General features: G+C 41.4%; 1 protein-coding gene across 1 annotated transcript; it reads left to right on the top strand.

Annotated features, from left to right (window-relative positions):
• Nucleotides 1-1,263: 1,263 nt before the first annotated feature.
• Nucleotides 1,264-25,205, top strand: T265_08987 (hypothetical protein; the record flags this gene model as incomplete). The annotated part of the gene is made up of 3 exons (XM_009174937.1): nucleotides 1,264-1,452; nucleotides 7,709-7,797; nucleotides 24,698-25,205. 3 exons carry the CDS (start codon nucleotides 1,336-1,338, stop codon nucleotides 25,065-25,067), a joined length of 576 nt encoding a protein of 191 aa, XP_009173201.1.
• Nucleotides 25,206-26,360: the final 1,155 nt, after the last annotated feature.

Raw genomic sequence — 26,360 nt, 5'->3', positions numbered from 1 at the left:
TTCTACGAATTGCAATGTACTCAGCGTTGTTTGTTGTTTATTTGCAGTTCCGCAACTGTGTATTTTTAGATCAGAATTCCCCACATGCCATGAAGGTGACGAGTTTTTCTGAAACTCTCTCTCTCTTGTGCATTTTATTATTCCTGTACACTTCCCTATTTCTTTCGCTGGCAACTTTGTTAGTAGTCTTGATACTTGGGAAAGGATGACATTAGTGTAGTAACAACTGTAATGGCCAGAAATGCTGTGTTGGTTGCAAAAGTTTCCGATATACTCTAAATCGTGTTCAGTAAGTGGCATGTACCACGTATTGCCTCATAACGCGTTATGAATTATCGCATCCGGCCAGTTTGCCTAATGTTGATAGTTTTGCCTCAGTTAATAGTCTGGGAGCAAACTAAAAATCACCTTTTTCCAGGACTTACGCTTATAAGACCTGTGATTATTAGTGGTAAAGGGAAGAAGGCCTTTACTGCGGAATTATTTATTAGAAAATGCCAACCGAACAGTCACAGACCGTTGGACAGGGAGGAAAAATTCTCATATGCATCTTGTTAACAAAACTGAATATCCATCTTCTCTTGAACGCGTCTTCCTGAACTTTACTGGATATTCAGTGACTTGCTCAAACCCAAGCAAATACTACAAAGTGACTCCACAAGTTCCGTGATAGATTGCACTTCTCAAGAGACGCAGAGCGGATTTACGAGAAAACATACTACTCGCATGCCTCCCATCAGTAGTGTCACCCTTCACAGGTAGGCAGGTGTCACAAAATTTTCAGGTGTTTAACTCAGTTATCCACATACAGACTGGAAATTTTGTGGCAATACAATGTCGGTTCGAAGGGATTTACCTATGTGGGGTTGAAATTTCACACGACTCCTGTCTTCAATCAGGTACAAATTGGGTGATTTTCCGGGATTAATTGATTGGCATGTGCTGAATTTATAACCTTCTCATGGATCACAACAGGCGATTGCGCTTCATAATGAGGATGGTTGACCGGTAAGATTTGGTTTGGCGTTCTTAACTGTACTGACACTTATCCTTACTGTTGCTAAGTTATGATTGCGCACTCCCATAACCGTTGAAGGCAATTTAAGCGTTCCTAGAATAAGCCCACTACTATCACTGTGTGTGTGGGGTGCGTATAGTTCACCATTTATAGAACTATTTGATCACATGGAAACTAGTCGCTGGTTAATCGATAGAATAGAATGACAGATAGAATGATCGACTCACTAATCGCTTGTGATCGTAGACCACGAAGGCAATTAAGTTGTCAACTAGTGCAGTTCTTGCGTCGTTCCGGATAAACCTTCGAGATTCTTGATGGAAAATTTTCTCACAACATTCAACGAGATAGACAAAGGTCAGCGAAACGTCATCTACAGAGAGGATTTGCAAAAATATGTGGACGAAAACGAATTAGACGAAAAAATGGTGGAGGTGAGTGTTAGAATTCTACCAGAAAGCACAGTCATATTGTCTTTAAAAACACTGCTTTCTTGTGTGCACTGCATAAATACGAGTAAATTTGTTCGGGTCGAAAAGAACTTCACGATATTGGAGAGAGGAATTTCGAGTAGACAATCGAAGTACTTATTATGTTTTGGCAGTGGAATTTCCATGTTTACAGATACACTTCTACATCCGCGGTTCAAAATGACACTTTTCAATGTTTGGGTAAAATTCTTCCACTTGCACATAGACAAGACCCGTTGTGCTACGAAGCCGCAAAGTACGCATTTTTTTAGATTTTTACATCTATTTTTAAGATAGTAATTTATATCGTAATACCCGTTAAGCATAGTGCTGTACTAGCAGCCTGCTTCATCAGTTGCTAAGATGAATCCAATGCTCCAAAGCATGATCAACTCCTCAATTTATCTAGCTGTAGTAAGCTTACCATGGAATCTACACTAACACAATGACATTTGGAACTCTTAGACCTCTGTTATGCATGGATTTGCTTGTTTTACAAAGTTGTATTGCTGAGTAGTGATGTAGTTCACTACTGTAGTCCTGATACTGGTTTGTATCCATTTTCATGCTTTCTTCCGTTCGAGACTAATTTTGTGACAGCTAGGCCTGATGATGGGAATCCTCAAGTAGGTTTTTTTCGTTTAGCTTTAGCACCCTTCCGGTGCCTAGCCGACATGCCACCCGAAGGAAGACCGAGAGTTAGATTAGTGTCTGGTTGCCCAAGCCTAGACAGGAGAAGTCGAGATGCAGAGGTCCGGCTCGAATCAAGGAACTATCGGTCAGTAAATTAATGCTCCAACCACTTGAGCAACCTGGCCCCTGCACTACCACATTAAGTAATCTCTCTACCACTTCGACAAAACGTGTGACTTTAGCGAAGCCTAGGAGTGATCGTATATTAGGGAGTACTTTAGCAGTGCGGCGAAAAACTGGAAATCAGTACCTAAATTCTGGATCGCATTTGTGAGAATGTACTATACAGGGGCGAGATGGGCCAAGTGGTTAGAGCGCGAATTTAAGGACCTGAAGGTTTCTGGTTCGAACCCGACCTCTGTCTCTCAACTTCTCCTGTCTAGGCTTGGACAACCTGGCAGTATCCCAGCCCTAGAGCAGCCTTCGGGTGGCATGGCAGCTAGGCACCGAAAGGTTGCTACGGCCGAACGATTTTTTTCTGTACAGATCAGTGTTCGCTTCAGTGACATACCTCGGCAGATTCCAGCGTGCTGCAACCTAAGTTGGGATATTTGGCTTTTGTCCTGGAGAATTTGCGATGAAAACTGGAGATGTGTATCATTCCTTGAGTATAAGTGGTCAAATCCCAAAGGTATTTTGCGCAACGTCAAACAAATGGCTTGATTACATGTATGACCACCTAAATCAGTCTTTTGTTACCGAAAATAAACCTAAAACTGTGCACCTATATACTTTGGATGCTGTTGGAACTTTGTTTGACTAATGGTTCTGGATTAACTTCTGATGACTGAGGTTGCAGTGTACGTGCCTTTAAGTATCTTTCCCAAGTTAAATCTATTTTGGTATGTGGTTTCTAGAGTTACAGGCGTTTCACTCTCACCAGTTTCTTGCTATCCGTCTAGCCAGACTAACTGTTCCACGATGTACACCTAACACAACACATTTCGAGGCAAACTACCTGAGCGCAGACCTGATCTTTCAAACTCCACGCTGAAGAAGATTTAGCAACTCAATTTTCAAACCAAATTTATTTGAAGTTGAAAATGTTGGATAAAGAATGTCATGTGTCACCAGAAAAGGGTCCTGTTGGCGAAGTAGTGGCCAGGATGTTCAGTTTTCCAGGTGGTACTTGCTCTGTAGTTATTTGAGATGACCACCCTCTCAAGTTATGCATAACATCGAGTGGCTGTCAGATTTGACATTTGTTAACTTTCATTCTACGTTAAGTCAGGTTTACATTTCATCTGTAAATGTGGCCGCATGAAGCCACGTTTACCACTTTTTGCATTAACCTGGAATCAATGTCAAACACCATTTAGACCCTTCAAATCTGACATTTTCCAACGTTATGCGCCATTTTGTTCCAAAGTCGACTTCAGAAAACAGTCAAAAGCGGTTTAAAGTCCCTCTGAATTGATGGAATAATATACTTTTGAAACTTATCCAACCAACCGAGAAAGAATCTGTTCGCATTCTGCTTAGCTGAGCAGTATTTCTTACAAGTAAAACTCACCGCAAGCGTTAAGGACTACTTTACTCTCCTTTGGCTACCTAGACACTTCATCCCCACGGATTTGAGCAGTGGGTGAAATCAAGCTGTCTAAAAAAGTAATTGAAAATTGGAATTGACACTCGGAGAACAGTACTTGTGAATCATAGCCCACATTTGGTTTGCCGACTGTGATGCTTATTCCAAAAGTACAGGACTGGCTGGTTATAACCGGAATCCGGTTATTGACCCAAAAAGATCTTGGTTAATTCGCCATAGGCTCAGCTGAAACCGATGAGGTACTATTGCGATAGGACGGTAAAGGTGAGACACACGGGTAAATATTCGTCTTACATCAGTACCAACGTTCATTCAACGTGGATTCCACGGGTCACAACAGACCGAGCCAATAGATGCTTGTTCACAGGGTGCCTATTCGTTAATAACAAAGTTGATCTTGTCCTCGTCAGTTAACACAGGGGATACTACCAAGCCTGTTTTAGGTGCGCGGCTATGACACTTTTTTTCACGGACTAGTTCAATTAATTTTTATAATTCTGATTGTCTAACCTCCTGTCAGCTCGCAACTTTTCCAAATGGCACAACAGCAGATTTGATACTGGAGCACCGTTTTTTAGCATCATACTTGTCTCTTTCCGATAACTCAAATAAATCTTCAGTCGATTTCCTTAATGAAAGAGGGAAAGCGTACTGAAGTACGCAATCCAACACCCAAACCCTGATTCCAGGATGAATTGAGCTTGTTTGAATTAATCTCACGTCCTGGGTACAGACACGAAAGCTTGGGTCTGTGCGACGGGATCGGTGCGTATCCTATGCTACTGCCAGCCGTGTTGTGTTGCTAACAAGCATTTTACTGGAAGTTTAGAAAAATCAATATCTACTCTAATTTGCATCACAAACTCGTGACGTGACTGATGTAAACATTTTAGTGTGGCGAAGCAAAACCTGTTCAGGTAATAACGGGCTAGGTCATGTTTGGGCAGGTGATGAATTTTATTGCTGCTGGTGCGTACTAGTAGGGCAAACCAATAGATCGATAAAATAAAATACCCTAACATTGATGGTGAGACTGACGCTAAATGTAATAGGAATGATTGATCATGGACCCACAGGTTAAAGCAGGAGCAATATAAACTTTACCGCGAACATATCTTTTGCTGTTACAACTGTCACCGTCGTGTTTTTAAGTATTTTCAATATTCCTGCTTTACAGTAACGGGTAGATGACAGCCCCTGATTTGTCCAAACAGCATGCGAAAAAATTCGACTATAAAGTCGATTGCATGCTCCTCGTGTCACTCTAATATCATTCGGTTAATACCTTGATGCTGACTGAAACATTTTTGATGACTTACGTTACCTAGACTCACATCAATTTTTCAGTTATGATGGCTCAAACGCACATATCAGTGTGACTCCAGCCCACAGAGCAGACGGAAGATTTCGCCCCAGATGTAATACAGCTAGGTGTTTCAAGTCACATCTGCCAGAATCAGGAGACCGTATAAGTGACTTGGGAAGATAACATGTAAACAGTACTCCTTTAGGGCAGTCCTCCTATAATCTCCCCGGAAGTATAATATGCACCCACTAAGACTACCTATGTAATGTCCCCCGATGTTTAAGTTAAAGGGTTTCCAGCTGTGACACCGGTCACAGTCCTCTGACAATACAACGAAATTTGCTTCTAGGTATAAATGTTTGCCGATACGTGGCAAAAGATTTCTTACACCAGGGAAGTGTGTAAGTAAGTACACCGCACCACATTTCTTCTTCCATCGGTTGTCTGGTTCCTTGAAACAATTCCTACTAAGGTGAGAGTTGACCGCACAAAGAGCTTTGGGGAAATGACGCTTTGGGTTCACAGTAAAATGGTCATTGACAAGTGGGATCCTTCTGCGGAGACTGTCATACACAGCCAACTACGGAAGCTGTCGAACTTTAGGTTTTTGTGTATACCTCTGAGTCCATTTTCATGGCGTTTGTATTCCCGACCAATGTTTCTAATAAAATTTTATCATAAAAGAATCATTTTTCTCAGGCAGTGTAGTCCCTCACTGGTCATATCTGAGCATAATGACAAAACAAATTGGGAAACGATCCTGAACAAATGGGGGAGGGTCAGTTAGGTTAGGGGAGGTGGTCCGGGCATGCGTGGTCATCGGTTACTTATGTAGAACTGACAGTTTATTTTAGAATTGCAGCATCATTTTGAAGCTCATGCAACCAGACTTGACGTCCCATGTTAAAAGTCCCGTCTCAAAAGACAAATCACTAACGTCCCTGTCCACACATACAACGCCCAGTCTGGCGTTTCGGCCACATGCTTGCGGGACTTGTTTTAGCATTGTCACACACCAGCATGTTTGGGCCATGTCAGGACAAGAATGACTATTGCACTTCATAATACACACTCTTTGTCCATATAGATCTGGAGAATAAATCTAAATCTGATGAATCAATCTAAGAATAAATATACCCAGAAACCGCAAGGTCAACGAACTTGTCTCTCCAAAAATGATGCAGAAACTACATTCGAAAATCTCATTAATTAGAGGAATGGGAGCGCGATCGCTAGTGCATACTAACGTGAACGAAATTTTTTTGTTCTGTTATTTCCCAGCCTGGCGAACACGATTGCCCATCCAAGACAAGGTGTTGTGAATTTTGCAGATCCAGCAACCATTTGCAATTGGTCGAAAATTGTCAACCTGATTTCAAACTGTTCCTTATTGGGAAGTCATAGAAGGCGTTTCGGTAGTCACTGATACAACTGATATTATACCTTTTTACTAAATAGGTACAAAACCACTCGCTATCTGTCGACTGCCTGATGATACTAAAAATAAAGCGGTTGAAATGTTAGAATCCATCCTTTGAAAGCAATCCTTTTTGTCACAGCTGAATCTGGCTAGCTGGAACAAGAGGTAATCATATGTTCCACGCGACAGGCTCCAGAGATGTGCATGCAGTCACATCATGCTCACACACGAATGTATGCCTCAGCTTCGTGTATTCATGCCATGAGGTTTTCGACAGGTATGCAGTACTTGATTAAAAACAACATAACTTATCGGAACCAATCTTCACTAAACTCTTGAAGCGACTGTTGTATCTGCAAGCAAAAAGAGAGCCGGTTAAGTGCGGGTGATAATGTGGAAACGAGGGTCACAACAAAGACAATCTTACCGTGGCTCATCTGCCAGAAGCTGCGTTTTTATCTTGAGACCCCCTATCGAAATATAAGACACGCTTCATTGATTGACAGCCTGTCCCTTGAATTTACCGTCTTTGGACTTTTCAGTAAGTGTCAAATGATGGGAAATCTGAGTTCATGCGAGAATCACTCTAGATTCTAAATAAATGGGCAGCTGTTTGTTCAGAGACAAGACAAAGTGGTAAGAATTATAGAAATTTGCCCATCTAACAAGCTAGAAGAGAAGTGGGAAATTTATCCAGGATCGGCGGACATCGGGAATTACCACGGGGAAGTTTGGTGGAACCTAATATGCTGAGTCGACGAATATTTCATTCACACAGTTGGCATCGCTTTTCAGCTCATATAATGATAAACGTAATTCGCAATTAGGAAATAAGTTGGGACTCGTAATTTTGTCTGATGTGCTCTGAAGCTTGAAAGTGAATTCTAGAAATTTTCCTGAAACTACGCATCAGTTCGACCTTTTGACCGGATGAGGTTGCCGAATTTAATAGTCAAGGATACTACTGCATTGGTAATCTGAACGGCTATTGTAATCTGAGGTTGCAGATGAACTCGTATTTAGACGCGAAAGAATAAATTCTCGCGCAGTACCTGCTATGTGCACACAAGACAACCCTCCAACTCGGTTGTTTCCAAGACTGCAATGAAGTTGCTCTGTTCGGAGAAACCCGAACAGGTATGTTGCTCGACCATGCATACAGTTAATACTGAACGTAGTTTACATTTGTTGATTTCACAAACGAATGGAAAGTCAGTCTATCAGATTGATATTTTGTTCTTTTTTCTTTTAGCGTTGGTTGGAGGTGTTTGATCTGGAGAATAGGGGAAGAATAACCTTGGAAAACTACTGCAGCGTTTTGGGAATTTCATTGGAATCCGAGTGAGTTTCAATTGATCCGAAACGTCTTCCTGGTTTGTTTAATGACTAACCATGTACCCGTAAGGTGGCAAAATTCCGCTACCTAGAATATAAATGACTCTGCAAATGACTCTTCGTATCCGAATACGATCAACTCATAGGTCGTTTCCTCCTTGATACATATTTGAAAACGGACCCAGTCGGCATGTTATATTAGAAGGCATAAAATGCTTCTTAGTTAGTCAACAAAAACGATTGTCTTACGTTTTGTTTTTTTTCAATGAACTGGATAAATTTGGTTGCGAGGGTTTCATGAGCATCCAATGTGAGTGTGAACGCACTCCCAATGAATGGGAATGCGTCGAAGCTGGAACAGTCAAAATATATTTGAACTTGAGTAGTCCATGTTTACCTTGGATTCAGCGACATAACCCCACCAGATAACCTGCCCATCTAATTTTAACGAATTTAGCTTAAAATGTACTAACATATTCACTGCCTAATTCATACCCAGCGCGCCCGAATGCATGTATCACCCAGAAGTGCGTGCATTGCATAATTTCTGGATGTCGCATTTCAGATTACTGGATTGTGGAATTTCAATGTGTCACAAATCATTAAGCCATGAGCCCAGGAATGTGATGGTATGGCTTAGAAAGCAGATATATCGTTATCACACGTTTCACACCGAGAATGGCAAGGGAGTGATAACCGACAAAGCGACAAAACGTCTCTTTGTGCGAACCACTTGGTAGTCGACACATCAATGCGACTGTATTTTGTTACAATCAGAAGGCCAGCGCTAAAATTTGGTATCTGATTAAGTTGTGCCAGAAAGTCAGAGAGCTGCTTAAAGTGTTATTGTCAACTAAAATAACCCAACATGTTTTATCCTGTGTGTGAACTACTTAAACATCATCTGGCTGTCTCAGTTTCGACCGACAGTTGCAGATCGGACTAACTAACCTCCCACTTAATCGTGTTTCACTTTTGAAATAGGCCTAACCAAAGGGTGATTGCAATCTGTTATGTAAGCTAACTCGCCGTCTTTTGCTGACTTATTCTACAGACTCATTTCATTTCATTACTTTTCATTACCTTTCATTACCTTTTCATTACCTTAGAAAAATTCAAACGATACTTGAGAGCTCATTACAAACGAGAATGTCTGAATCATTCCGGCTGTACCGGTGGGCTGGTATGGAAAATGTGAAATTCCCCTGAGAGGACGGATGTGTTATCAGCGATGTCCGGTTCCCTTATAAAAGGGAACGCCTGGTACAGCTGCATGAGTGAATTCGAAACCGGAAGAGTAGTCTTATAACGTGGGAGAATGATGGGCCCTGCTGGCCTAAACCATAGGATTACTCAGCTTGTGGGTTACAAGCTGTTCCAGACAGACCGTCCTGGAAGTTATCTTAGTGATAAATGTTATATGGATGGTGCGGTTTCCAGACTCTTCCGTATAGCTTTTCCTGCCAAAGTGCCGTTTAATCACATTGCTGACTAGCCTATCCAGGCCGAACAGTCAAGTGCTCCACGAATAGCCTGGAGGTCACGGATTCGAAACTCTAGAGTATAAAACTGCTGTCCAATGCTTTTCATCTCCACTCCTCTCGGCACCAACTCTGATCTATTTTCTCGTGGTGACCTCATCTGCACTACCTTGATTCCTTATAGTAATGAGTGTCTTCCCATGTTTATCGATTATGTATAGTGGCTCTACACTTTCCTTGGGTTGCATAATGACGTTCACTTCCCAACTAGATTTGTCAAAATTTAATGTGTGCTTGTGGATATGACATCATTTTGCTTTACGAAGGAGCATCCACTTTGGATCATTTGACCATAGCATTTTGGGCGTTTTTTCAGATGCAGTCTCTAATAAAAGTCTGACGAAAGCTAAGCCAGTGGAACTGGCCGGCACAGTATTTTGGACAACGGATGAAGAATATACTTTCCCCATTGGGTTTTGCGCGTCTGATGACCATCAACCTTTCATAAATGAAGAATACCTGACCGGTCATAATCACTTCCGTATTGACGTGTTTTCCCGCGTATAGATTATATACCTGAGGTGTGGTAGACTTTCGTTACCGATTTGTCAGAAAATTTGGAGGTTGGATAGAAAGCTTCATCAAAATAATTCAGATATAGATCTAAAAGCTGGGGGAACAGCCTGAGGGGAATCGCCTGAATGGAAAATGTATTCAAACGTCACTTAGAAACTAGTGTTGCTGTTGGTCCATTGTCGTCTTTGATAGAGATTGGGATTATATACCCATACACGTGAAACACTGAAAGAACGCTGCCGAATGTAAGAGTGACAGTACTATTGTCATAAGACTAGCCAGAACACTTGTGTTTATGGGCGGGTTACTTTCAACTACTCATAATCATAGCGTATGTTCGATAAGCTACTTTTGGATGTATCAATTCGTTTGAAGTGCAGGCTCAGAAAATTTAATCCATAAGGCCATTTAGAAGTGATTTTTGAAAATTTTTACTTCCGTCCTTTTCTCTGTAGCGAATTGACTATGATCGAAATCTTATAAATATTTGCTTGTTCCGATTCCTACATTCGTGCTTTATTCCATTTAACTGTTTCACTTGACCACAAAGAAGGGTGTGTGGTAATCAGACTGAAAGTAGTCTTGGTTTATGATTCTAGGATGTCATGGTATTAGAAGTGGATGGCATCATGATATTTCGCTTCACGACTGGAATTTCGGGTCTTATGATATGGTATGTTTACATATAGGTTTGATTCCAATCACTGTACTGCGGAACTTCTCATGGCAGCAATGCTAATGGAATTTCCGACTCCAGCTCACGGTGAAAAATAAAGCCGATCTTCAATGCCTCTATAAGAGGTCATTGCCTACCACTAGGGAATCTTTCGAAACCACCACAGTGTTCGAGATCTTGCTCCGCTGTGTAGATTCTCCTAATTTGTAAGCGTACATATGCGAACCGTTTTTCACTGAGCAAGTAAAAGCAAACACCCAAAACGTCTCCTTTCTGGCAGATCTAAAAACTATATTCACAAAGATGAACTACCTATCACATGTTAAATGAAATGTAAGTACGTGATCGGTCGTGAATAGGTCGTATTGTTGGTTAATCCGTCCGCAGTAGAAAGTGATCAGACATATTCCTTTACAATCAGAAGGATGTACAGAAAAGAATAAACGATATACATCTTTTTGAAAAATGATTATCAAATACCCCGAGGTTTTTCTAACAGGAACATGTTGATTTTGCGCCAGGATACCTGATTATTCTTGGTGTGATTTGGAAATTCCGCATTTCGTGAGCTTCCTGTTTTTGGCTTAGTCATCCTAGTCTACATTCCTAAGTTCCACTTTAATCGTCTCATTCTTGAGACAGTTGGCTACAGAAAAGCATGCGGTTTAAGTGCCTGTTTTGCTGAATGCATTAGAACCCTACTTCGGAAAAAGAACAATACCGGGCGTTCCAGAAGAGCAGAGCGCACATCTGTTAAGCAAGGTAGATGACGGTGCTAATTTGGGGCGATGATTTGGTTAAGTTGTTAAGAAGAGTATTAAAAACGATGCGCATGATTTTATTAACATGGTTCCATGATTCTTCATTAACAAGATCAAATCAACCTAATGTTCAACTCCCGCAGTGATTTTGGATCTATTATGCTTTCCGCAAAGCCATTTTGTCAGAATTATCCCAAGTCATTTTACCTATCTGTTGATCTTTGACTCCTTTTAACCAATTTCATAGGATTTTTTGAACTTTCAATGTGAACTGAAAACAAGCTTCCAATGGGAAGATTGTCATCCCTCAAAAAGCACTTCTTCTCCTTGTAGTGTTGCGATTGTGGTCAGATAACTCCAATTCCTCACCCCAACTAGACACGTTTCAATGGCATTTTTTTGCTGGCATCTTACATTCGAAGTAGTTCATGAGTATCTGAATGCAAGAGAAGAGTTTCGATGTTGTGGATGATGCTGGAAGTGCTAAACTAACCATACTCCAAAATTTGCATGCGATATCTAACTTTAGAACATTGATAGTAGAGTTTGTCACACGCATTCTGTAACATTATTCTGGACAGTTTGATCAAAATAAGTAGATATGGAGAAGTGGTTTGCATGGGAAAGGAGATGGGGTAGGAATTTCACTTCAGTAGTAATAATTATATGTTTCTGAATAGTTTCTTTGTTTTGGTTGACGACGTTTGTAAGTAAAGAAGGAATACATCTCTGGGATTAGGAAGGACTTAACGCAGCAACAGCACTCGAATTGGGATCAGAAGCTGCTCTTGTTTGACAAGTTTCGTGGCTTATGATAGGTCACTGGTAACGGAGCTGGCTGAACGGACAGAGCTCCATAGCAAACGTAATCGGACTGACACTGCATTGAAATAGGTTACGTTGATTTTTGAGTAGGAGCACTTTTGAGATATGGGAATAACCTAAGCAACCGTCCAAATAATCCAGGTATGGACAACACGCATGTAGCGAACCAGAGGAGGAATAAATCATACCGAAAGCGAGATGTGTATATGTATGGATATATATGATACATGATATGCATATATATTGATATATATGAATAATTCTGTGTTGAGTATAGAGCCTCTATAGGAGCCATGACAAAAAGCTGCTGCCAGAAAAGAGCAAGCAGGGTGGACCGGGACCAGGATGACCTCAATAGGGATAACCAAACCTATCCGGATTCCACATTTAGACTGTTAAAACCGAGCTATGAACGTTTCTGGTCTGAATGAAGGCGGGGGAACCTTGCCTAACTTGATTGGAATAATGTTCTGTATGTCTGACTCAGGTAGGTTGGACATTAACAGAAAGCAAGTGACTAGTTATATTTTAATAGTTCACTACCTAAAGGTTGTTTATTAAACATCCATGTATGACGAAGTTAATGTAACAGACTAGAGGAGAACCATCCTTGTTCTAGAAGAAATGAGCCTAGGAAATATTGCCAAGGAGTAATAATGCTGTACACTGAAGCGGATAAAACGTTGGAATTTGTTGGTTGTTGATCAGGTAGCTGTCGATCTCTCAGCCGAGCTGGGTAATCGACTTGCAAACGTTGTGTCATCATAGGAGAAATCAGTACCAGTGGGTTATTAGAGTTGACTTTTCCCTTGGGTAAATATAGCATGCGCTATATTCTTTTTCAAATAGCTTCACTGCATAATTTTCAGCCAAATTAACCTAGGTGGTTTCACAAACAAAGGTAAGGCTTGAAGCCAGAAAATTGAGATAGACCAAAGTTACTGTATCAGCCACAAGGTAGCTGTATCTTGTTGCAGCTATAATTTAAAGAAATACATGGAAACTGCTTGTTTGTTTCTATACTTTATGCTTCAACTTCCTGCTTTCAATAAAACATCATCCAACAAGGTGTCCTGTTGATTTTCATCCATCTCTTTTAAAAAGAAAATTAACCTTTTCCCTGCTGCGGCAGTTTGTCTTCCAAAACTGCGCAGAAAGTGAGTGAGCAGAATCGGCCGCCCACTCGGCTAAAACACCGCACCGAGAAGTGAAATGCCAAATGGGCGCGGAAAAGCATCAAAAATAGCTGCTTGGTCCAAGAAATTCAATACGGGAAAAATTTTCCAAGTGTATTGGGATCGCACATCCAGCGAAATCCACTCGGTGGTGAGTGACTAGAACGGACGGACATTTTAGACCAATGAATGCGAAAACCGCAAAACTTTGTTGACCCCCATCTCTCGGTTTTTCTGCTCAATTTTTCAGCGAAAATCCACTAGAAACTGGTTATCAGGGTATTTGTACTACATGAGCCAGCATACTTTAGCAAGTACCGTCTTGTTTACGGCACTATTAGTGGCGTGGTGCCTTAAGCCTAAGCAGGAATGCTCTTCAGTCGCTGTCTGAGCTGTTTCTCGACGACCGGTAAACTACCAGTATCTGAGCTTTTCTGTAGGTCATGAGTAGGCAATAACAATAAAAATCCCCCTTGCTTCCTCGTGGTATGGATCACAAATAATTTGCAATATTCAGTGCTACAGTGACCTTGGCACACAAGGAAACGCATTCGCCACGAGATCATAAACGTATTAACTAGACTACGTTGAAGCTCCGGTCATTGAGCTACGCACATTGCGTCTACAGGTGCAACTGATTGGCGAGCAACAAAAAACATGCTGCAACTTTCTCGCTTCCACATCCACACCCCTAATTCAAGCTGGAGCGTTACATATCTACTGCGGGTTTGGTAAGAGAGTAAATATAGCAGGCTGCGAAAGTTAGGATAGACCAAAAAAGCGTCATATCGTCCCGATATTCTTGTTTTGAAATTCAATCCTGATAATGGAGCTAATGTGGTACGAGATTTGTTTCGTGCATTTATGATCCAGTGTTGTTTGAAACCCTTTCTAACAGGCTTTATATCGCTCCTTAATAGAAGAGATTGCTTGCCAGTCCTCATCAAGTAATTTTGCGAGCTACCGGTCTAGAAATGTTTTTGATTGGAATTCCTTTTCAATGTGATAGTTACTTGGTTCACACGTCATCGGTAACACTGGTGCCAACATTCATTTCCCATAGTTACATTCAGTTAACGTCATAACCTTGCACCCTGTGGTCGTAAACTATTACTTATTTCGTTGCTATTATATGCAGTTTCTCACAAAGCCTAGTTCAGGTTACACAAACAGGTGTAAATATTTTCCACCTGCATTCTTGATGGTTCCTTATATGTGGGTATTGTTGATCATTAAATTGGACCTTTGGTGATTGTGTCTTGGCACCCATACTCTTTGAATTTTTTTGTGAGAGCATGCGCGTCTCAATCTCATCGATTATCCTCACAGATTAACCCCAGGTCTAGGGAAACTGGTGAATAGCAATTGTGGCAACAGTTGTGCTACTAACCGGCAAGAGTAGTACGAAACGTTTGTGTGAGCTGCAATCTCAGAATTACCACTTAACTGCGGTTGGTATTCTGGTCTCGTAAGTGAACATTCACTCTTGTAGCAGAAATACATAGTCGCGGATTTTTCATAAACCAGTGAAAAATGCTTAGAAGCATGTCTTCTGTTGGACTGTCTACCTTGTCCAAACTGAATCTGAGGGTGGGTGCACCTTGCGAACTGAGGACGGAGGGTTGTAGTTGGCGGTCGGTGTCCGCCAAGCCCTGCCGAGCGATGGGGTTGTGATAGATCTTAAAGGTTAACGCTTGCTTATGGTAGACAGGTTAATCCAAAGGATATTTCCCTTGCGTTCCAGAACATTATGCAACTGCCTTTTCGCCTTGCCACTTGAGGTGTGGGTAGCGAGATCACTCATTTTGGTAAGTGCCATCCTACTTAACTGGAATGATCAGCACATCACTGACAGACAGTGCGCGATCTCGCACCTAGTGGCCACCCAGCAGTAGCATTATCACCGTCAACACTCACCCTATTTGCATCTCGTAAGATACACTGAACAACGGCACTAAAAAACTTCTCTGCCAGTGCCTCAGATGCGAGCCAACATATTTCGCTTCTCTTGCTAACGGTGAACAAGAATGTGGTGGGTTTAACGGACAGAGCGTAGTACGTGGTTTACCTCTGGTAACCTAAGAGGAACTGAATACTAGATGGGGATTAATTTTGTCCTACGTTCAGTCTGGTAAACGGTAATGAACCCTTCAGTAAGAGATTTATCTTTTGGAGTAAATTATTGTTTGAGATATACTGAGCTATCTATTCTTTAATGCCGGGCATTAAATTTGTGAATGGAACTACTGACCAACCTGTAAACTGAAAAAAGTAAAAGGGTCGTGTACTCATTTAATTGCGCCATAGCAAAAGTCATCCGATTCACTGGCTTGTAAAAAGGCTTAACCCAAAACTTTTAGGAACATCGTTTTAAGGGCAGTAGAGCGGTTACAAAGTAGTCAATCAGTCACAAGACTCCTGGGCACGAAATGCCTGATAGTACAATGGAAAGGTGAGAAAGTGGCGCCACGAAGGTACTATGAATAGAGGTACATAGCGCAACTTAATGTTCGTTAAATACAAAACAAGGAGAGTTTGAATTATACTCAAGAATCCTTGGGTAAGCAGATTAAAAGCGCCCCCTTTTACCCAAGTCTAAAATAGAACGATATTGACTGATTTTCGCCCCTTTAGAAGAGCTTTACTATCAAGTTGCTATGTTACGTCACTTGATTTTGTCGAATTATTAGTTTTTTATGACAATTTTCCACGCAGCATCCGACATCCGACAAACAAAGTGCCTTTTATCAGGGTTCTTAACACGTACCATTTGCATATCAGTGGCAATGATGTAACAAATGCTTCAAATGGAAAATCTGTCATTGTTCCGGGCTGTAAAACAATATTGTGCAGGTAATACTAATCGGTAAAAGAGAGCAATCTATTTCTTTTGCAACTTGAAAAATATGTGGTAAATTTGGCTGCAATATGGAGATGAGCGCGACAAGGTCAAAAGTATACTTTGAATAGATTATGGCAAAAGTATCATCAGGTCGACACAGCATTTCTCCGACCTGTCTTCCTCGTATATGTGGGCTGGATCAGTTTTTTTCCCCGGAAGGCTTCCAAGTTTCCTGTCATGCCTGGATTGCCTGAATGGTATTCATCCTGCCTTTTAAACTAAAATATCCATTTCCCAACGAATCCAGAACTTTTTTAGTGAATAGTTTAAACTTACTGATGGGATCGGTTTGTCTAAAAGTTTAAGTTAATCGGACGATCAGGTAAGTAGTATTCATGATATGTGGTTCCACTGACATAATGTGGGAATTATACCTAGTTGAGTCCAGAAGAACTGTCCCTACATTCTGTATGGTAACATTAGCTGTCATCACCTAAGTACTTCCACCCTTAAGCTGAAAAGTTAAGCGCGCAATATTATAGGTCAGGTTGCTGTGTACTACCAACCTTCACCTGTTTTAGACAGTTCAAGCGGTTACCACGTTGCAGAATTGCAGGCACAAAGCCTGAGATGGAGCATGGATAAATTTGGTTGACTTAAGTTCCACATCTGGACAGTCAGTCCGGGCGACAGTAGTCGCTCTGCCACAGTACGCTTTGTTTGTATGAGAAGGCTTGGATTTATGGCTTGGATTCCCTGGAAAAAAGCTATCGCTTCTAATCGGGCAGATCAGCATTCAATTTACAGCGTTTACATTCATCAGGTGTTAAGGTAAATTCTTTTTAAAATCGACATCTGTCAAAAGGTCCGTAATTAAGCTTGCTTTAGTACAGAGTTATTCGTTCATAGGCAGATGCGAAACCTTTGCTGACCTCAAGCTGTTATCGATCTTCGTTAATCAAGCGGAATAAATTGGACAAATCCAAGAAGCTACTCGCATTTCTGATTAAGGGAGAATTGCATCTCAGATGCGATATGTGCCGCAGAGCGCGAAAATTATTGATAGCAACAGAGGAGGGAATGAATGGTTATATAGAGGGTCGCTAGAGAGAGGTTGGAATAAAAATCTGGGCGGATCGAAACGAGTAGCTCAGATTATACGTTATATCTGTTAAAATCCGTCAGACTTGAGCAACCGGTACTTTGGTTTGCATGCTAATATCAAATTCAAGAACTCCGAGATAAAATAAATTTTTATCGAATGAACAAGGGCTGTATAAAAATTCAGTATCATAGCGTAATATTCTGATAGAATTGAAATAATTCGGGAGCCTCTTGGCAAGAACATGTTTTCAAGGAGCATTTGAGAATAACTGTTGTTGGATTGTTCGTCATCGCACCGAATAGATTGATCGATTAGTGCACACTAGGGTGCCATGACAACAGCGAAAGGTAGGTGAGTGTGGTTTTGCGTAGTGTGCATATTCGAACAAATATGTAAATTACTCGAAAGATTGTCCATACGATCTCACAGCATAGAATGGATTTGCACACGGGGTCTAAAGCAGTTTATTTTACAGTGGACGGCACCGGAAGCGTTTTTCTTACATGCAAGGATTACGCTTTACCAATAAAAAGTCGGGCTGTTTCTAGTGGCTCCGATACGTACCTGATTGGCTTTTGAATCGTTGGGGCAAAGATGGTAGGCCGGCTGAGGTGGTTTATTGGTCTTTCAAGGAATGACGCCCAAAGTAACTCACTTGGGAATCAAAAGTCTCCATAAATGCATAATACGCTTGGTCTATACTGATGCGACCCATAAACTTTTATGTGACTTCGGAAAGGCGAATGTATTCCTTGGGGTAATTTTTAATCTATTACCTAGAGATTTGTTGGCGAAAGGGCCGCTGATAACACACACTTGCATAGTCATTCCGAAGGTATGCGTGTGCTGTTGCCATTAGGCAAATTGTTTACGAAAACAAACACGCCAAAATTTCGGTTCTTTGGGTTATACACTTCGAGGATGTTTGCAATAGAACATTTATTAGGAAAGTATGAATGTAGAGGTCGTGCTAAAAGTGAAGCCAATCGGTGTTGAAAAGCCGAGAAGCGCGATGTATCATTTACAAAAACACCTTGCGAATATTTCGATACCTGCTTGCACCAATGTTTGGTTAGTTGTTACAAAGTTTAGCTTCTCAAATGACATGTTCTTTGGCAAAAAAACAATGGTATCTATCATATTTGTGTGTATTGTCATTTTACCCGTTCACGCGGTACCGCATCAACTTCACGTTTTCCAGCAACTTGAAGGAAATTCGGTCAGTCATCACCTTATACTCACGGTCTACAGCTAATATAGCCGTTTGATTCTGCGTTTTACTAAACTGTGCAAAACGCCCGACCCATTTTGGCGAATAATCGGTGGATTTGAAGGAGGATAACATTTTGCCTCTGATACACAAGATTCATACAGCCAGGCGAGTGTGTTTTCAGGTTGTTAGGTTTTAAGGCAAGCGGAAACTAGTGATAAATAATGGTAAGAAATTTCGTAGTCGATGGTCTTGACTGTTTCTGGCTCGAGGCGCCTCAGTTAATAATTTCTGTTGGATGTTATCGATGGATTTTTTGGCCAGTGTGGGTTCGTAAGTGTTACGAAAATTTGGTTAGGGTAGTGAGATTACATGTACGTTTGATTCGTTGGGTAAGGTACGTCGGATCCTAGATACTCCTGTTGATCACTGTACTTCGCTGATAAGTTCAGACCGGCACCTGTCAGCTTGACACATCTGGAGGCGTTGTACTCATTCCCACCAGTTCCTCGTCTTCTACACTATTCACACTGGCAAGCTTGACGAGTCCGAATGTCTAGGCCATCAGGGACTGTGGAGCAAATCGTAGTCTCTGCCTCAAAACTTCAACATTATGCAAACCTCTTCTGCGCTTGTCCCAAAATTGTTGGGTCAGTACCGTCCGATGTTAATTTATGTTTTTAGGGGCCTGTCTTTTCCTCTTGTTCCCACAGATTCTGGTTTGAAGTGCGCTGTTGTTAGAGTGGTTTAGCCAAACCCTCAATGGTCCGCACAACTGCCGGTTGTCTTTCAGAACTTTCCGAATACATAAATAAAACTGTGTGGACAAAAGCGCTTGGCCTTAATATCGTTTCTCGCAAACCACCGGGGTACCATCTATTTTGAGTCTTCCAAAAAATCGTTTCATTCATTTTAAATTTCGCCTCCGAGTTAAGTGGAAACCTAAGACTTGTCTGAAGACTAATAGAACAATATTTAATCGAGAAACCGGTGCGATTTACTTTGCTTTAGATTTAAATCTACATGCAAATCAATGCATTGATTTTAGGAATATGGATTGGCCATCCCGAACTCATACTCACTGTTTCGTAGTGAGCTTTTTACTAGACCATCACGCCGAAACCAAAAAATGTTGTCTTCGATTTCATAAATTCGCACACCGCCTACGGACCTCCTCGACTACGACGTCAAATGTGTGTGCCTGTGATGTGTTTGGTGTTCAAGTATTTTTTATCATAGAAATACGATACGTCTTTCATATTCAAACACAGCTTGCAGTGGATCAGTACCGAGACTTGTCCAGCAATGACATGAGTTTTCAACCCACACAGTTAATACGAAAGTACGCACATAATTGTACGACATGGTTCGCAAAATCAAGGCAAACAACTAAGTGGTTTTATACCCTAGTTTCTTCTTTATTAACATTTACTTTTCAAATGGTTTATTCGACCCTAAACGAAATTACAAGAGACTGAACTGTAGTGTGATCAGCTCTCACCTCTAATCTCAGAGACCACACCACGTGGTCACGTACTGACTACCTCCTCGAGTAGCGACGTTCCAAATGAAATTGCTACACATCTCGTGAAATGATTCTTCGCCTGAGAAAACCCTGTTGTCATGACGTCTGACGTTGGTTAACCACTGTTCGCTGTGCCACTCTCCAACTCACTATGCTTAAATTTCTAACCATAGTGCGTTTAATCTACGGGGGATAGAGGCCTAGCAGTTGACTGCATATGAGCGGGGACTGGTACATGCTAAACAGACATACTGTTGTGCATTTTGTGTCGAGCCGGTTACCTCTTCTACCACAACCTGATAAGAGAATCTCACGATGAAAATTTTTAACTCCTCTTGATTGACGTCCAACGAATTCACTGTCCTCAGAGATTTATCAACTTGAGACATAACACTGTGTCAGGGTTCGGCAGGCGAACCCCGAACTACTATATCGCTACACGGTCCACCGGTCTTTTCGGAATTTCGTTATTTAAGGCCAAAGAACTGAGGGGAAATCGATAGAGTTATCACAAGCCTAAGTGGTATATTAAATTTCAACGCTATATGACATGATTTTGGTGGATTTTTCAAGTAAGCAAACCTACGTCTTTAGTTTTTAAAGCCTTCTAAACGGGTGATACCAAGACTACAGAATATTTTTCAACCTATCTCTCATGCAGCCGTATTCATTCCTGAAACTCAAATCTACAGTAGGATTCCTATTGAAAGGCTCTTTCTACATTTATCATAAGCTGTTTATTCACGCAAATCTGAAAAAGAGGATACCTCCATCAATGTTGTGCATACCTTTAGGTCAAAATAACTGCACGTGTGCTCTTGGGTGAGTTGCCATGTCAGCTGGTTCCCGTTACATTTAAGCTCATGTTTGTCGCCAGCAAGTGTCCTAATGTGATTATAATCTTAGCGCAGATAAACTGACGTTTGACAATTGCATTCACCTCATTTAGCTTTTGACCACACTACTCTGTTCTGTGGAATTTTGCCGGAGATTATGGTGTTCTAGTCACAACTCCTTGCCATTTGGCTTCCGCACATACTCTCGTCCTTTGCAGCCAGCTCTGTCTCTTGGCGAGGCCTTCTTATTCCTGATGGGGGGGGGCACGGCTTTGCTTCAGCAAACAAATAAACTGTGGGTAAGATCGGATAATGATTAGCCACACCTCGGTGCCCCATATTGATCAACTACTTCTTTTTTTGAAAAGCTTGTAATAAGAGAGCACGGTGATCTTCTGTCGGGTCCTAATTTCTCTCTACTCTTTGCCAAAGTAACAGTTAGCTGAGTTTAGTATGATGTTGAGTACTCAGATCAATATTAACCTGTCTCCTGCTCCAAGAATCGGCTGAACTTTGATTGGTCTGTATCGTATTTCTGGTGTTTCAGTAGTCCACTTTTCAAAACTCTTGGGGCAAAGTGTAGTATGGAATTAGTGTGACGAGTTGGTTTGGCTCCACGCACAATGCTCAAGTATAAAAACCCGGAGACAGAACCTCGCACGCTAGCTAGGACCTGTAGGCCCACAAAAAACTACACCACCGTCATAATGTTTATTGGTCGGTCTCTGAAATGTCCTAGTATGATGTGTAAGCTAAAATTTAATGCAGTTAGTTGTTAGCAAGTTAGGGCAATTTCTCACCGGACTGGCTTCTTTGAGCCGTGTCTTTGCAGGACTTATGTGCCGGGAGTCGTTTCATCACCACACCACTCTCCTACTAAATCGTTCAACAAAACTACTGCACGATTTCTTCTGTAACTAGGTCTTTAGGACGTGTTTTGACATACGAGTTCGATAGATTGGGTCTTAGTGTGTAATCACATCGCGAGTCCGATCAGACGTAGAATCAGTAACGAAATACTTTGACGGAGCAATGTACATGGAGATTGTAGAAAACTGCTGGTAGCATCCTCCTTTAACGTGTAAGAAAAGCGTTGGAGAAGAGTGTTCCATTGCGCTCGTAGCTGACACCCAAACATCTCCCCGTAGTGTGGTACGGTGTTTCCAGAGGGGAGACACTTGTCCATCTAACTGGAGATTCGCAGGTAGATAAATGTTGGATGGCGCGCTTTGGTCTTCTATCGGAGTTATTCGGTCGTGATACCGATACTAAGCCCTTATAGAATTTAACACTACCGGATGGACAATAAAAATAGTGAAGCTTGTTTTGGGAGATTATTCATGCTGACAGGGTCAGAGAAACTGTACTTTTGAATTACTGGAGTCTAGTGACATAAGAACACGAATTCCGGTCTTGACTTATTGCACTCAGGTCATTCCAGAGAACAGTTGTGCATGGCCATTTGCAGCGTCAAGGTCCAACAAACCAGTGATTAAAATGTCAGGAGAACAAAGGGGTACGGAAGGCGGGTAAACTTTTGCTGACGATTCTTAAAATTGCATAACATGGTGAAGCGTACTGTTATTATTATTATTATTTACGGCAAATTGTCAAACGATTTGATTGCTTCCTGTGAGTAAGAAAGTACGGAAGATGGACATCACTAGAGCAGTTCTTTAAGTGTGCGCAAGATTTTAAGATACGTCTGCCCATCACTATTAGATAGTACCTACATCCGGCTCTGGGAATGGACCTCAAGACAATGCCCTGATTTGATTCTAGCTCGGATGCAAGCCTAAGCTCATGAAAAATGCTCGAGTATCATGAATCTAGAAGGTTTGACGTTAAGTTAGCTCGTGACCGATTAGCCCGACGGCAAAATGGTTTAAACTACGTTGGCGTACGGCGAAGTGACCGTAGTGAATTTATTTGTCCCCTATGTAACCATTCGACTACACTTTTGTGAGACAAACTGGATCCGTTTGAAGTGCAATTCGTGTTTACTCCTCAGTCTGTCACCAGTTTGTCGGAATGCGGCACTGCACTCATCTAAGGGCACGTTCAAATGCAAAATTAAATAAACAGGGGAACTCCAAGGAAAAGTATTACCACTTAGTGTGTAATTGTTCTTTTGGAAGGAGGTTTTACAAGCCTCGTCGGATTGTGTTCAGTAGCCATTGTCCAGTTCAGCGAGGTATCATCAGTTCTGTCAACATCCATAACAAGTAACAATTTAAGCTTTTCCCAACATGGTGGGTGGTATCTGCGCAGGACACGTTATCTGACAGTTTTTCTCTTTGTAGAAAAGCGGAGGGTGCATATTAACACACATTTAAGCAAAAAATCTACCCAGAGTTAACAACAGAAATGAAGTAAATGTAAGCGAGAAGAGTGTCGAGTTAATTAGTATCGACTAATTCCGATCTGCAGCTGTATCGTTCCAAACTGAAACCTGTTGTCTAAAGGTTAAAACCTCCTCGATCGGCTGATTGTGAAATTGCATTGACAGGTCGCTGTCTTGATAACGATGGAACAGTCAGCCACTGTCTCGGGGCGTATTCGTATTGTGAAATGCTCAAGACCATGAGATGCAAAGATTGCGTATGAAAACAAAAGAATCACTCCAGCCAAACAGAGCCGATTGTGTACGATCATGAATTTTATCTCTCCAATAGACCAGATGTACAGTCGTCCAGTAGCGGCTCAGTGGCTCCAAGTAATTGGCTACTCATTTCACACTTGTATTTCCGTACTAGCCCCACCGTTATTTCATAGTGCCATTGATTCATCATTTTGTTCGCCAGGTGAGCGCTTTGGACAATGCAGTGTATACTATACGTTGCTTCATCTTTTCGTTGATTTACATGCTGTGTAAATGAGAAAAATGGACGAGAACCGATGCTAACTGCAGTGAAATGGTTTTTCATGGAGAAAACTAAGTAATGTCTGAAAAACGACCCAACTGCCCTCATTTTTCTATGTTATACCTACCGGAAAAGATGTAAAATTTCAGAGAACCAAGGAAACGTCCTCATTTCCGGTAGAAAGTGAGTGTAAGAATGATTTCCGCTTATATATGCGTTTGGTTAGGCTAGTTCACACCTCATATTTAACCTTTTACTATTCAAAAAGTATTCCCCCTAACATGAAAATGTCTGCCTTTGACAGAAACGTATTGAGTTAACTGAGCAAAAGTGGTGCTAATTTCATGTAACTAAGTGTGCTCACAGTAAAAACACTACATTCGTTCCACGGTCACCAAGCTACGAATTAAGCCTTCGATGATAATCTGAGACGTCAGTAGGTGTTCTAGCTCAGCTAACGTGTTTTATTTCGTGAAGATTTGACGTCAGTTTTTCATCACGTGACACCTGTACATTTTCATTCTACTAAAATTGGCATTATTAAATTCACAATTGGAATGTGAATATTCTAGATCATTTCTGCCAAATGAAACGACCTGTGCGGTAACATCACATTCGTAACCTCTCAAAAATGCGGGTTGATGATGGCAAAAATGATACTTTGAAAACACTGAATGCATGTGCTGTGCAAATCATCGCAGTGCCATGTACAGTTTGTGTCTGGTTTATTGTTGAGATGGCGTAACAGCCACCCCGAAGTACAAGTGCCTCCTGGCAAATCCAGTGGCCTGGCATCCTTGTGTTTGCAGCAGTTTTATGTATCCTCAGGGACATGTCACAGAAATGAAGTCAGTCATGCTACACGTTACGATTCACATTTATTTATTTGACATCATCCAGATTCAGATATGTATTATATTCTCTATCACAGTGCTGTCAAACTGTTCACTACATTTCGCAAGTTTGCTTGTCTTGCGATGAGTGCATAAATGAAAATTCATAGATTTTGAAAATTTTTATCCATCCGCAGAAAATTAGAACAAAGCTTCGAGAGAGCCCTGTTTGCCAGCCCTCTGGAAAGTAGAAATATAGCACCAATAGAGGTAATTCACAGTCAGATGGAGGAATTTATGCAGAACAGGGTGGTTCGCATGTCCAACCAACTTATTCCCTTAGACGACTTCGCACCCACGGAAGTATTGGCTGATGCATCCAAAAAACTGAAATCAAGCCTCGAACGTGCGTATGGGTCAACGTGGCAAGTGGTTATCATTGAAGGATCTTATTGGACGACGCATACACATTCAGTTCGTCGAACGTTTCACTTCCGACACGGTTCAAAAAGCATCGTGGTGTGGCAGACACCGATTCGACGACGATTGGATCGAACCACATCATGAGAAAGTACAGTGATATTCAAAAAAACCAGAATTTTTTAATAGTAATTTCAGATGCACACGTTGGTTGGTTGTAAGTAATTAGCAGTCAAGATCTCTATAATTTTAACTTGAAAGTAAGTAAAATATTTTATAGGCAGAAAATCTTTTTTATTATTATCACTTTAAAGAGCTATCTCAAGATACGCGAGGCTCACCCATACACATTCACTTAGCTACGAGGGTGGCGTTCTGTTCACAGCTTAGCCAGCTTTCCTGGGAAAGTATTTTGATGCAACGTTTTTCAATGGCATTTCAAAACAGCCGCTGTAATCGACTTCGCCTCATAAAGCTGGCGAAAAGGAGTATTCGAATAATCTCTAAATCTTTGGAGAAAACTTGTGTTTATTAACTTGTTCACGAAAACGGGGTAACCAAAATAGGGATTTCGAAACGCTCTTCTATGCTGCCGCGCTGTCAACGTGCAATATTCGCGGAATAATTTTAGAATCTAACTGTGGGGAGAGTATTCCTACATATTTAAAAACCGGTGTACTGTGTAAGGTTGCTCTGGAAAACAACTGTTGTGACGCTGAAATTCTTTAACCCCCCGTAGACTGGCAGGTAATCGGCTTACGAAACGGAATAAATAATCGACACTTGAAGTGAAGCAGTATGAAGTGGTTTGTGAGGTTGTGTTGGTTAGCTCTGCGCGGTCTTATCCTCCATCATTATGGGCCATGATATGTTTCTGTTCAAAAGCTCGTACTTACCAACAAGGTCGATACGGTGATGTTATCTTTGCGTTGAATTTTTTGTACATAGATAGCAGCGAGCAAATGTTGAGAGATAGACTCATAGTTAATCCCTAGCCACCTAAGGCCATAACGGGAATGAACTATCAGCAACAAACTGTACCAGGTTCACACACATATTCCAACACATGAGAAGTTCCGTGACCGTCGAACCGTTGGAATGCCTTTCTAACCTTTGAGAAACAGTGAAGTGAAAAAAGAATTTAAAATGCTGAAAATGTATATGATAGCTCCAAAACTAACTATCTACACAGTCTGTTTTATTGCCGAGGCGTTTTTCGGAGGCACCCCCCTGTAGGCAAATGCTTGAATAGAATAACCCGAATAGATCACGAGAACGACCATCCTGTGTCAAACCGACGGGGGCTGGTAAGGAGGAAAGGAGGCATGTTGCTCAGGCTTGGAGTGCATTTTGCCATGTCAAATGACCTCAAGCTGGCGGATAGAGTGGATTGTTTTCAGGAAATGGGGTCTTCGTTTTAGCCTTACAGCGTTGTGTAAG

Source organism: Opisthorchis viverrini, assembly GCF_000715545.1.
Source record: "Opisthorchis viverrini unplaced genomic scaffold opera_v5_250, whole genome shotgun sequence".
Classification (NCBI taxonomy): domain Eukaryota; kingdom Metazoa; phylum Platyhelminthes; class Trematoda; order Opisthorchiida; family Opisthorchiidae; genus Opisthorchis; species Opisthorchis viverrini.
Note: the sequence above shows the minus strand (reverse complement) of the source record. Positions and strands in the feature narration are given on the sequence as shown.